This window comes from Amblyraja radiata, chromosome 21 (genome assembly GCF_010909765.2).
Source record: "Amblyraja radiata isolate CabotCenter1 chromosome 21, sAmbRad1.1.pri, whole genome shotgun sequence".
Lineage (NCBI taxonomy): Eukaryota > Metazoa > Chordata > Chondrichthyes > Rajiformes > Rajidae > Amblyraja > Amblyraja radiata.
This window is the reverse complement of record NC_045976.1, coordinates 7,735,994-7,749,991: the sequence shown is the minus strand read 5'-3', so window position 1 is coordinate 7,749,991 and position 13,998 is coordinate 7,735,994. Positions and strand designations below refer to the sequence as shown.

At 49.8% G+C, this 13,998-nt stretch overlaps 1 protein-coding gene across 1 annotated transcript in view; it reads right to left on the bottom strand.

Annotated features, from left to right (window-relative positions):
- lmntd1 (lamin tail domain containing 1) overlaps positions 1-13,998 on the bottom strand; it is a 102,774-nt gene that overhangs the window by 16,121 nt on the left and 72,655 nt on the right. The window contains exons 9-10 of the mRNA XM_033039328.1: positions 13,272-13,918; positions 4,124-4,328 (exon numbers count right to left, since the gene is read on the bottom strand). Of these exons, the coding sequence (XP_032895219.1) occupies positions 4,124-4,328; positions 13,272-13,918 (852 nt within the window). The remainder of the gene's footprint in view (positions 1-4,123; positions 4,329-13,271; positions 13,919-13,998) is intronic.

The following is a 13,998-nucleotide window of genomic DNA, read 5'->3' as shown; positions in this document are numbered from 1 at the left end:
GAGCTTCATTTGCGCGTCACGCAAATGGCGCGCGAAGATTTTGTGAATCCCAAAATCCTGGGGCACCACGCGTCACTGCCTACGCCACCACGCCTCACCACGGGACATGCGCACGTAATGCACGCCATGCGCACCTCACATGCGCGCCGTGACGCGTAAATGATGTCGCGTAAATGACACCCAAGTGGGACAGGCCCTTTAATCGTCACGGTAACCAAAGAGGGCAGCAAAGATAAGTTGCACTTGGCCGTTGAAAGGACACGCCCGTCTCCCAGGCAACACACGCACACACACAGCGGCCTGTGCAACATGTCCACTCAATCAAACCTGCTTATTGACTCAAGGTTCATGAATGATTTATAATTCTGGCACTCCCCTCCTGCTCCAAACTATTGTCTCTATGTCACATTGTGGAATATAACCTTGCATTGCTAAATTCACAGCAGAAGGTACAGAAGCTTGAAAGCGGCACCACCAGACTCAGGAACAGCTTCTTCCCCTCTGTTATCAGGCTTCTGAACGGTCCTTCCATAAGCTAGGGTATTGTCCGATTCACCTCTACCCCATTGCGGACATTGGACTTTGTCTCTGCAACTGATGCGCTACAATGCTGAGAACTATATCCTGCACTCTGTATACTGTACATATTCTCCTTCAGATTAGCTCGATTGTACCCATGTATAGTATTATGTGATCTGCTTGGATAGCATGCAAAATAAAGCTTTTCACAGGACATGTGAAACTAATAAACCTAAACCTTATCACCTACGCTGGGTTATGGAAAGAGTTATGTCATTAGCAACCTCTTTCCTAGTTTGTTCCTGCAGACAGCCCTGCCAGTTTTCTCCTTATTCATCCACTTTTCGAAGCAAAGAACAACAATTTTACAAAGTGCTGTATTAACTCAGCGGGTCGGGCAGCATCTCTAGAGAACGTGGATAGGTGATGTTTCAAATCTGAATATGGGTCTTGATCTGAAACGTCACCTATCCATGCAATCCAGAGATGCTGCCTGACCCGCTGAGCTACTCCAGCACTCTGGGCTTTTTAAAAAATCCAATTCTGTTTTTATTAAATTGTTTCCACCTTGGTATATGTAGGACATTCCAAATCACAACCCACTGTTTAAACCAATTCTGTTTTGGTCCACCCACAACCCCTGGGCCCTTTAAAATCAGTTTAGAGTTTAGAGATACAGCATGGAGACAGGCCCTTCGGCCCACCGAGTCCATGCACACCATCGATCACACGTTCACATGAAACGTCACCGATTCCTTCCCCCCCCCCGAGATGCTGCCTGAGCCACTGAGTTACTCCTGCATTTTGTGTCCAACTTTCGTCTTTAGGTGGAGCCTGGACTTGCCAAGTCTCACACTGGCCTCATCAAACACCTTAGGGCCCACAGAATCAAGAGTGGAATATAGTCACTTCCATCCCAAGGGAATACCACAGAAGGTGGTGAGTACCTCTCATCTAGTCTCTCATCTGATCCAGTTTTCCATATTCCCTTAGATGTAGAACAAGGCCATTTAGCCCCTCAAATCTATGCTTGATCACGGAACAATCCCATTCTCCAGCTAATTCTCCCCACATTCCCACCAATTCACTCCTGATTCTACCATTACCTGCACATTAGAGGCAATTTAAGGTGGACAATTTAATTTGCCAACTCACACCCCCTTGGGAATTGGGAGGGAACGCGAGCACTCGGGGGGAAAAACCCCCACACAGTCACAGGGAGAACATGCAATCGATCACCCGTCCACACTATTCTACATTATCCCACTTTCTCATCCACTCCCGACACACTAGGGGCAATTTACAGAGGGGCCGATTAACCTACAAACCCGCACGTACTTGGGATGTGGGAGGAAACCGGAACACCCGGAGGAAAGCCACTCAGTCACAGGGGAAACGTGCAAACTCCACACACACGGACAGCCCCCGAGGTCAGGATCGAACCTGGGTTGCTGGAGCTGTGAGGTGGCAGCTCTACCGGCTGTGCCACTGTGCCGCCCATGGTTTAACACGATAACTGTACCAAACCATGAATCCTCTCGAGTGTAACTAAGACATGACAATGAATGTCAGTCATTTATCATGTATCTGTGCACTGTGGACGGCTCGATTGTAATGATGTATAGTCTTTCCGCTGACTGGTTAGCACGCAACAAAAGCTTTTCACTGTACCTCGGCACACGTGACAATAAACTAAACTAATCTACACTAGGTTGTAAGCTGGTAAACTGGTTAGAAGCTTGGGCAGCTTACAACCCAGTGGTATGAACATTGACTGCTCTCATTTCAAGTAACCCCTGCATTCCCTCTCAAAGCCCCCCTCCCCCACCCTAGTCATCCTACTAGTCCCACTGTTCGCATCCATGTATCCCTCTCGTCAGCACCTCTTCCCCAGCCAACAATGGGCCATGATGAGCTCCACCCTTCCTGAGGTCATCCATTGATGGCCCTGCTTTGTTCTGGCCTTTTCTAACCTCCATTCCCCCCCCCCCCCACTCCTCAACCTCTATCTTCAGTCTGAAGTAAGGTTCTGACCCAAAACATCACCCGTCCTTTTTCTCCAGAGATGCTGCCTTGACCCGCTGAGTTACGATCAACTTAGCTAAGCTATTGATCCCAACCCCAGACTAATGCACTCACCAATGTCAAAGCACCCTCCAATTCAAACCAGTCAATAGACAATAGACAATAGGTGCAGGAGTAGGCCATTCGGCCCTTCGAGCCAGCACCGCCATTCAATGTGATCATGGCTGATCATCCCCAATCAGTACCCCGTTCCTGCCTTCTCCCCATATCCCCTGACTCCACTATCTTTAAGAGCCCTATCTAGCTCTCTCTTGAAACTATCCAGAGAACCGGCCTCCACTGCCCTCTGAGGCAGAGAATTCCACAGACTCAACTCTCTGTGAGAAAAAGTGTTTCCTCGTCTCCGTTCTAAATAGCTTACCCCTTATTCTTAAACTGTGGCCCCTAGTTCTGGACACCACCAACATCAGGAACATGTTTCCTGCCTCTAGCGTGTCCAAACCCTTAGCAATCTTATATGTTTCAATAAGATACCCTCTCATCCTTCTAAACTCCAGAGTGTACAAGCCCAGCTGCTCCATTCTCTCAGCATATGACAGTCCCGCCATCCCGGGAATTAACCTTGTAAACCTACGCTGCACACCCTCAATAGCAAGAATGTCCTTCCTCAAATTAGGGGACCATAACAGCACACAATACTCCAGGTGTGGTCTCACTAGGGCCCATCAGCAGGGAGAGGATCTCTTACCAATCTGCTCCCTCACATTGCAAAGTGAATAGAAGTCAGGGTTGGCTCTGCACACTCAAGGACAAGTCGCAACCCGGCCACTCCCTCTTCTCCCCTCTCCCATCGGCCAAAAGGTATAAAAGTGTGAAAACGCACATCTCCAGTTTCTGTATTCAGATACAGTTTCTTCCCAGCAGTTATCAGGCAACTGAATCATCCCACCACATTCAGAGAGCGGTCCTGAGCTATTATCTACCTCATTGGCAAACCTCGGACTATGCTTGATCGGACTTTGCTGGCTTTACCTTGCACTAAACGTTATTCCCTTATCATGTATCTATACACTGTAAATGCCGTGATTGTAATCATGTATTCATAAGGTCATATGTGATAGGAGCAGAAATGGGCAGAATCAAGTCTACACCGCCATTCAATCATGGCTGATCTATCTCTCCTAACCCCATTCTCCTGCCTTCTCCCCATAACGCCTGACACCCGTACTAATCAAGAATCTATGTCTGCTTTAAAAATATCCACTAACTTGGCCTCCACAGCCATCTGTGGCAAAGAATTCCACAGATTCACCACCCTCTGACTAAAGACATTCCTCCTCATCTCCTTCCTAAAGGAACGCCCTTTAATTCTCAGGCTGTGCCCTCTAGTCCTAGACTCTCCCACTAGTGAAAACATCCTCTCCTCATCCATTCTACCCAGGCCTTTCACTATTCTGGTATTGTCTCCCCCCCCCCCCCCCCCGACTGGTTAGCACGCAACAAAAGCTATTTCGCTGCACCTGGGTACACGTGGCAATAAGCTGAGCCACGCTATGAAGCAGTAAGCGGTTTTGGTTACCTGGCGGTGGGTGTGTTGGGGTTGCAGGAAGTCACGACTGGTTTGGAGGCAGGAAACTTGCTGCACACACCGTTGCGGTTCAGTTCCCTGATCATGTTGCTGAAAAAGTCGTTGCCTTGGCCAGACTTGCAGCTGGTCAGAGACGCAGGCAGAGGAGGAGGCTTTGTGCAGTCTTTCTGCGGCTCCCCATTGCAACACTCCGGTACTGTAGAAGAAGAGACATCAGTGTAGGTGCTCCCGACAAGTCACCTCCCACGGTTTGCAAGCGGTCTTCACCACAGGCCGCTTTCATTTTATAAGCCCAGCCCCATTAAGAGAGCGGACATTTCAAAGCTGCATGCATTAACTTGGGGAGGCTATCTGTAGGCTTTCCCTCTCCCCCGCCATGGTTCTCCCACTAGTTTGGATCGACTGGGCTGATACCCGCTGGAATTTAGAAGGATGAGAGGGAATCTTACAGAAACATATAAAATTCTTAAGGGATTGGACAGGCTAGATGCAGGAAAAATGTTCCCGATGTTGGGGGAGTCCAGAACCAGGGGGTCACAGTTTAAGAATAAGGGGTCGGCCATTTAGGACTGAGATGAGGAAAATATTCTTCACCCAGAGAGTTGTGAATCTGTGGAATTCTCTGCCGCAGAAGGCAGTGGAGGCCAATTCACTGGATGTTTTCAAGAGAGAGTTAGATAGAGCTATTAGGGCTAACGGAATCAAGGGATATGGGGAGAAAGCATGAACAGGGTACTGATTCTGGATGATCAGCCATGATCATATTAAGTGGCGGTGCTGGCTCAAAGGGCCGAAAGGCCTACTCTACATTTTCTACGTATCTGCAGTGCTCTCCATAATGTTTGGGACAAAGACCTATCATTTATTTATTTGCCTCTGTACTCCACAATTTGAGATTTGTAATAGAAAAAAAAAAACATGTGTGGTTAAAGTGCACATTGTCAGATTTTAATAAAGGCCATTTTTATACATTTTGGTTTCACCATGTAGAAATTACAGCAGTGTTTATACATAGTTCCCGTATTTCAGGGCATCATAATGTTTGGGACACAGCAATGTCATGTAAATGAAGGTATTCATGTTTAGTTTTTTGTTGCATATCCTTTGCATGCAATGACTGCTTGAAGTCTGCGATTCATGGACATCACCAGTTGCTGGGTGGCTTCTCTGGTGATGCTCTGCCAGGCCTGTATTGCAGCCATCTTTAGCTTATGCCTGTTTTGGGGGCTAGTCCCCTTCAGTTTCCACTTCAGCATATAAAAGGCATGCTCAATTGGGTTCAGATCGGGTGATTGACTTGGGTGAAACTCCTTTGTTGCTTTAGTTGTATGTTTGGGATCATTGTCTTGCTGTAGAATGAACCGCCGGCCAATGAGGTTTGAGGCATTTGTTTGAACTTGAGCAGATAGGATGTGTCTATCTGGAGGGCCACAGCTTCGGCGGTTTCGACCACCCCGGGCCGCGGAGCTGAACCGGCCCGTTCGCGGAGCTTGGATTCAGCCGCGGGACTGACATTACTTACCATCACCCGGCGGGGTCATAACATCCGAAGCCTGGATCGCCTCGGCGCAGAGGGAGAATAAGAAGGAAAGAGACAAAAACTTAAGACTTTTGCCTTCCATCACAGTGAGGAGTATACAACTCACTGTGGTGGATGTTAATTTGTGTGTGTTTTTGCCATTTTTTACTATATGTAGGACTGCAAGGCAACAAAATTTCGTTCAGACCGCAAGGTCTGAATGACAATAAAGGCTACTTTACTTTAACTTTACTATACACTTCAGAATTCATTATGCTACTACCATCAGCAGTTATATCATCAATGAAGATAAGTGAGCCAGTACCTTCAGCAACCATACGCCATACATGCCCAGGCCATAACACCCCACCACTGTGTTTCAGATGAGGTGGTATGCTTTGGATCTTGGGCAGTTCCTCCTCTCCTCCATACATTGCTCTTGCCATCACTCTGAAATAAGTTAATCTTCATCTCATCTGTCCACAAGACCTTTTTTTTTTAACTTTTAAGTACTCTTGGCAAAATAACCTGGCCATCCTATTTTTGCAGCTAAGCAGTGGTTTGTATCTTGCAGTGTAGCCTCTGTATTTCTGTTCATGAAGCCTTCGACGGACTGTGGTCATTGACAAATCCACACCCGACTCCTTAAGAGTGTTTCTGATCTGTCGGACAGATGTTTGGGGATTTTTCTTTATTATAGAATTCTTATGTCATCAGCTGTCGAGGTTTTCCTTGGCCTGCCATTCCCTTTGCGATTAGTAAGCTCACCAGTGCTCTCTTTCTTCTTAATGATGTTCCAAACAGTTGATTTTGGTAAGCCTAAGGTTTGGCTGATGTCTCTAACAATTTTATTCTTGTTTCTCAGTCTCATAATGGCTTCTTTGACTTTCATTGGCACAACTTTGGTCCTCATGTTGATAAACAGCAATAAAAGTTTCCAAAGGTGATGGAAAGACTGGAGGAAAGACTAGGTGCTGAGAGCTCTCTTATACCTGCATTAAGGAGGCAATTAAACACACCTGAACAATTACAAACACCTGTGAAGCCATGTGTCCCAAACATTATGCTGCCCTGAAATGGGGAGGACTATGTATAAACACAGCTGTAATTTCTACATGGTGAAACCAAAATGTATAAAAATGGTCTTTAATAAAATCTGACAATGTGCACTTTAACCACATGTGATTTTTTTCTATTACAAATCTCAAATTGTGGAGTACAGAGGCAAATAAATAAATGATGGGTCTTTGTCCAAAACATTATGGAGGGCAATGTATGTTTCACTGTCCTCCTGATTAATTTTACTGTTTGTATTCCTCGTTATCACCTTCCCCTCCGGCAACAATGAACCATTCTACATTTTTGCTTGATCAGCGTCTGCTTTGATCTGTCCTTTTCACGCCTTAACCTTCCATATCTCTGTGCTTCCCTCTCCCCTGACACTCAGTCTGAAGAAGGATCTCGACCCGAAACGTCACCCAGAGATGCTGCCTGTCCAGCTGAGTCACCCCAGCATTTTGTGTCTATCTCGAGAAAATCTGTTTGTTGGACAAGTGTGAGTTTTAGCAGCGGATAAACGAGTTGGCGGGCACAGCGGCGCAGCAGTAGTGTTGCAGCCTTATCGCGCCAGAGACCCGGGTTCAATCCTCGCTACGGGTGCTGTCTGTACGGAGTTTGTAGGTTTGCCCTGTGACAGCGTGGGTTTTCTCCGGTTGCTCCGGTTTCCTCCCACTCTCCAAAGGCGTTCAGGTTTGTATGTTAATTGGCTTCTGCAAATTGTAAATTGGCGCTAGTGTGTGTAGTAGAGTGTTAATCCGTGGGGATCGCTGGTCAGTGCGGGCTCGGTGGGCCAAAGGGACTGTTTCCACTCTGTATCTCTAAACTAAAGGTCAAAATGTTGGACTTGCTGTGGGGATAATAAAGCAGAATTGTTCTAAACTCTGGCAGGCAAAGTGAGGTGAGAGACTTTGCATGTGTGTGGAGGTGCTCCACTCTTCCCTCCTGATTTTAGTTTAGTTTAGATACAGCATGGAAACAGGCCCTTCAGCCCACGCCGACCATCGATCACCCGCTCACACTAGTTCTGTGTTATCCCGCTTTCTCATCCACTCCCTACACAATAGGGGCAATTTACAGAGGGGCCGATTAACCTACAAAACCCGCATGTATTTGGTATGTGGGAGGAAACCGGAGCACCCGGAGGAGACCCACTCAGTCGCAGGGAAAACGTGCAAACTCCACACACAGACAACACCCGAGGTCAGGATCGAACCTGGGTTGTTGGAGCTGTGAGGCGGCAACTCTACCGGTTGTGCCACTGTGCCGCCCACGGTTTAACACGATAACTGCACCAAACCATGAATCCTCTCGAGTGTAACAAAGACTTGACAATGAATGTCAGCCATTTATCATGTATCTGTGCACTGCGTCTTTCCGCTGACTGGTTAGCCAATTAGCCTACAAACCCGCACGTCTTTGGGACGGAGGAGGAAACCGGAGCACCCGGAGGAAAGCGACTGGGTCACAGTGAGAACGTGCAAGCTCCACACAGGCAGCATCCGAGGTCAGGACCAAACCCGGTTCTCTGGTGGCGCTGTGAGGCAGCAGCTCTACCCGCATCGCCACCGTGCCGTCCTAAATTGTGGTTGTGACGCATCGGGAAGGTTGATGTCAGCAATGTTTCTCTCCTCACCATCCTCCTCTCCCACCCCCTCCCCACCCCCCCTCTCCCAGTCCACACTGCCTCTTCCCACTGCTCACCCCTTCACTGTGATTTTGGTTGACCCCGAGGCATACTCCATAATGGCAGCGGGTGAGCAGAAATTATTAGGAAGGATTAACATGGAATTAAAAATATTGTAAAAATATTGTTAAAAATCCTTGTTTTATATGTCTCAACCAACGCTCCAGTCAGTGAAATATCCGCTGAAGTTCTCGCCTCTCATTCACGTGGATAAACTAATATTCAGTAACAAAGGAAAGCATTTAAGAGCAACATCCAATGTTACAGGAGGAACTGCTGCCTCACAGCTCCAGGGGCCCAGGTTCGACCCTGACCTCGGCTCCCGTCTGAATGGAGTTTGCACGTTCTCCCCGTGACCGCGTGGGTTTTGTTCGGGCGCTCTGGTTTCCTCCCACATACCAATGTTGTGCAGGTTTGTAGGTTAATCGGCCCTCTGTAAATTAACCCTTAGTGTGTAGGGAGTGGATGAGAATGCGGGATAACATAGAACTAGTGTGAACAGGTGATCGATGTGGATTTGGTGGGCGGAAGGACATGTTTCCATGCTGTATCTTTCAATCCAATTGCCTCACAGTAGATTCTTCATCAGTGATTGGAGCAGGATTAGGCCCTTTGGCCCAACAAGTCTACTCTGCCATTCAGTCATGGCTGATATATCTCTTCCTCATAACCCCATTCTCCTGCCTTCTCCCCTTAACTCCTAACACCCGTACTAATCAAGAATCTATCTATCTCTGCCTTAAAAATATCCACTTGGCCTACACAGCCTTCTGCGGCAATTAATTCCACAGATTCACCACCCTCTGACTAAAGAAATTCCTCCTCCAATTCTTGCCATACTATCTCTCTAGCATTCAGTAACATACACCCCTTTGTACTTAACAAGAAACTCAACAGAAAGTCTTTCCAATCTTGCTTCTGAAGGCAATGAACACTTCCACTGATATGGTGCTGCTCTATGGGAATAACTGTTTCACTGGAGCTTGAGGTGTCTCAAGGGCCTGTCCCACTTACGCGACTTTTTCGCCGTCTGTCGGCACCCGTCATAGGTCGCCGAAAAATGTCAACATGTTGAAAATCCAGCGGCGACCAGAAAGACGCTACGACTCTTTGGGCGACTGAGGAGACGACTCACGACCATACAGGCGACACCCCGGCGACAGGGTGAGGCCTGCGTGGTCGTGAGTAGTCACCCAAAGAGTCATACCTTGTTCTGGTCGCTGCTGGACTTTCAACATGTTGGAAATTTTCGGCGACCTGCAATGATGGGGATGCCGGTGGACGGCGAAAAAGTCTCATAAGTGGGACAGGCCCTTTAGTTCACTCTTATTTCTGTTAAGGTGACAGACTTCAATTCATTCAAACTATGCAGTGGGAGATATCTGGTGTGTTAAGAGGGGTTGTCAACACTTTAGAACAGGCAAGTGATAATGGAATTATAAGCAAACCTTCATGATATTACAGCTGGTCGAAACTTGCTAGAGATTGCAAATATCTATGGGGTTCTTCAGTTAAACGAGTACTGGAGCTGATTTTGTTTAGAGATACAGTCAGGAAACAGACCCTTCGGCCCGTCGAGTCCGTGCCGACCAGCGATCACCCTGTACACTAGCACTATCCTACACCCTCGGGACAATTTACAATCTTTATCGAAGACAAATAACGTCTTTGGAGGAAGTGGGAGGAAACCGGAGGACCCTAGGGAAAACCCACACAGGTCACGGGGAGAACGCACAGGCAGCACCCGTAGTCAGGATGGAACCCGGGCCTCTGGCGCTGTGAGTCAGCAAGTCTACCGCTGGGCCACTGGCGGTGAGATACTTGGGTTAGATGGTGGGAGGTGGGGAAGGTGAAGAGGTCTAGAATAATGTAACAACACTTGGCAAACACAACTCTTTGTGAGTTACAATTCCTCATGGTGTATTGATCGTGATGTCTTGATTGATTGGAAGACACAGTGTGGAGACAGGCCCTTCAGCTCACGGACCATCGATCACCCGCCGAACACTAGTTCTGCGTAATCCCACTTCCTCATCCACTCCCTTCACAGTAGGGGTCAATTTACAGAGATCACATTACCTACAAACCCGCACGTCTTTGGGAGATGGGAGGAGACCTCCAGCATTATTCCCCTTATCACTTATCTGTACACAGTGGCTGGCTGGACTGTAATCATGCATTGTCTTTCCGCTGACTGTTTCAAGCTAAAGTCAAACTCAAACCGGAGCACCCGGAGGAAACCCACGGAGTCACAGGGAGGATGTTGTCCCAGGGACACAGGGAGAACACGGGTCTCTGGCGCTGTGAGGGAGCAGCACTACCCGCTGCCATGCCGTGCAACCTTTTTCCAACCGCCCATGAATACGCCTCAAAATCATGAAACCTTGTCGATATTGCCATCAGGGAACATGATAGGGTTTGACTGTGTGGAAAGAGAGGTGGGTTGGAATGAAAGTGGGGCAATAACTGTGGGTTAGACTCTCCTGGTCTGGGGTCTCCGGGGAAGGTGAGATGGCGATGATGGGGTCTCCACCCGAGATGTCACCCCGTTCCTTCTGTCCGGAGATGCCACCTCTCCAGCTGAGTTACTCCAGCATTTCGTGCCTATCTTAGACCCTCAAAGAGCCCAACCCAACACTGTCCCAAGGTCAACTGCAAATGCCTCCAGAGGGGCAATTGACGGGGATTGACGTACTGAGGATCCCCCAACACGTCCAGGAGGTGCTGGAGTAATACGAGACGGCACGAGAGGAACAGATCGGGTGGACGCACACAGTCACTTGCCCAGAGATGGGGAACCAAGAAGCAGAGGACATAGGTTTATGGCGAGGGGGGGAAAGATTCAATAGGAACCCAAGGCGCAACTTTTTCACACAAAGGGTGTTGGGCGTATGGAACGAGCTGCCAGAGGAGGTAGTTGTGGCAGGGACTATCGCAACATTTAAGAAACAGTTAGACAGGTACATGGATAGTTGTTTAAGAAAGAACTGCAGGTGCTGGAACAATCAAAGGTAGACAAAAATGCTGCAGAAACTCAGCGGGTGAGGCAGCATTAATGGATAAAAGGATAGGCGATGTTTCGGGTTGAGACCTTTCCTCAGACTGATGTCGGGGAGGTGGGGGGGGGGGGGGGTGGGGTGGGAAAAAGAAAGGAAGAAGGCGGAGACAGTAGGACTTGTGGGAAAACTGGAAAGGGGGAGGGGGAGGAGGGAGAAAGCAAGGGCTATCAGAAATTAGAGGTCAATGTTCATACCGCTGGGGTGTAAACTAGGAGAGATTTGGAGGACAGGTTTGGAGGGATAGGACAGGTTTGGAGGGATATGGGCCAAACGCAGGCAGGTGGGACTAGTATAGATGGGACATGTTGGCCAGTGTGGGCAAGTAGGCGAGCGGTCTGCTTCCACGCTGTATCACTGTATGACGATCTGGACACTATGTTTTAGTCTGGAAGCAAAGGTGATTGTCATATCTAGGAGACCGATGTGAGCAGTGCTACGCTTGGAGTATCTTGGCCCGTGGTTATCAATTGACCATCGAGGCTGTGGGTTGGAGATGGGACGATTTACGCCAGGCTGGTGGGGAATGGTGCCCCAGGGGAAATGTAGTTCCTTGGACTCCTTTAAACAGAGGTGGCTCAGCGGTAGAGTTGCTGCCTTGTCAGAGGCCCGGGTCTGATCCTGACTATGGGTGCTGTCTGTACGGAATTTGTACGTTTTCCCAGTGACCTGCGTGAATTTTCTCCGGGATCTCCAGTTTCCTCCCACCCTCTAAAGGCATACAGGTTTGTAGACTAATGGGCTTAGTGTAATTGTAAATTGGCCCTAGTGTGTGTAGGAGTGTTAGTGTGCGGGGATCGCTGGCCGGCACGGACTTGGCGGGCTGAAGGGCCTGTTTCCACGCTGTATCTCTAAACTAATCTAAAGGTTGTCCTCCTCCTGGCCACATCCACTGGATCCAGTGGCTGGTGGGTCGGGAGCTGGGGCCCGGAAGGATTTGGGTGGGAAGAAGCTGCACGGGCCGCTGGGATGCAAAGGTCTGGTCACTATTGCCGTTCTCCTTCTGTCTTCTTCCTCCGTCTCTTCTTTCTCATGCCAAGGGCGCGGTCTAATCCCCGTGACCTCGTGCTGCGTTCACGACCTTTGGGGGTTTGCGTCATCCGTCAATGAGAGGAACCGTCAGGACAAGAAGAGCCTGCTCCCAACTCCCCTCCATTTGATGGTGGTTCATCCCATTTGCACGTTACGTTGACTGGTTCTCAATATCCCTGACTGCCGGATGTACTAGTGTGGTGCGTGGGGGGGTGGAGTGCATGGGGACCTGGCTTACCACGCTGGTGGGAATTGGTTGGATGAACTTGTACCACAGGGGGTTGATGTGACGAGGGGTCGCCCCGACTCAAGGGGGTTTGGCCACTGCCGTTGACCAGAGCTCTTACCCAGGGCTCGGGACCTCTGCTGCGATGGCAAGGGCAGATGCTGTGGGCACTCGGTCGCATCTGATCTCAGCGCCCTCTGTACACATACACGGTAGACCATCCCCTCGCGCGCTGCAAACCCACCCAGGCCAGGAGCTTCCCGAAGTACGGTTTCGGCGGGAAGACCAGCGGTGCTTTTCCAAGGGAGCTTGGTGACCCAAGATCGCATGGGAAAGCCAACACTGCCCAGATACCATGGAAGTTACCAGGGGGCATGAAACCAAGCGAGAAGATGGCCGCTAAAGACCACGCGGGCATTCAATTCACCTCTAGGATCACTTACATATCGGGTGCCTCGGAAAGGAAAATAGACAGCCCAAAGACAAAGAAAAAATAGACTTCATATTTGACATCACACATGTCTATTCCAGAGTAGAGGAGAATTAAGTCTTCATCATCTTACCCATACAATGGTCATGTTTAAACCTTGGCATTTCGGTGGGGGGGCAGGGTTTTGTGTAGGCAACGGAGGCTACGGAGCAAGGGCGAGGTGGCGGAGGGTTGCAGCTTGGCATGGGGTTGGCAGGGGGGCAGGTGAGGGGCGGGGTGGATGGGCACCGGGCCTGGAGCATGGAGGTGTACAGGGCAAGGGGGGAGGTGGAGGGGCAGCCCATGCGGGCCGCGGGGAGGCAGGTGGGGGTCATGGGCCGGCCGACAGAGCAGCCCATGCGGCTGGGGGGCAGGGAGCAGCTGGTGGGGCAGGGGGGCCTCATGCCGGCCAGGCAGGCCACCAGGGAGTGGGGGGGCGGGCAGGGGGGCTGATAGGCGGGCAGGCGGGTGCTGAGGGCGGAGGAGGGGGGGCAGCACTGGGGGGTAGGGGGCGTCCAGCTGGGCGGGGGGCAGGGAGGCGGGGGGCAGGGCCTCTGCACGGGCTTGAAGGGGGTGGGCATGGGGCAGGGAGGGGGGCAGGGCCGCAGGTTGACGGGCGGGCAGCAGGTAGATGCCCGGCGGGCCGCAGACTGGTTGGTCGAAGGGCAGGGCGTCCGTGGGCAAGGCAGGCTGGGCTTGCATGGAGAACTCCTCTTGCAGCAAACCATGGAGCTGTTCAACCTTCACAAAACAGAGAACACAATCGTCACTGGTTTGACATGAGTAACAACCACCCACTTCCTCTCTTCAGCCCGACACGT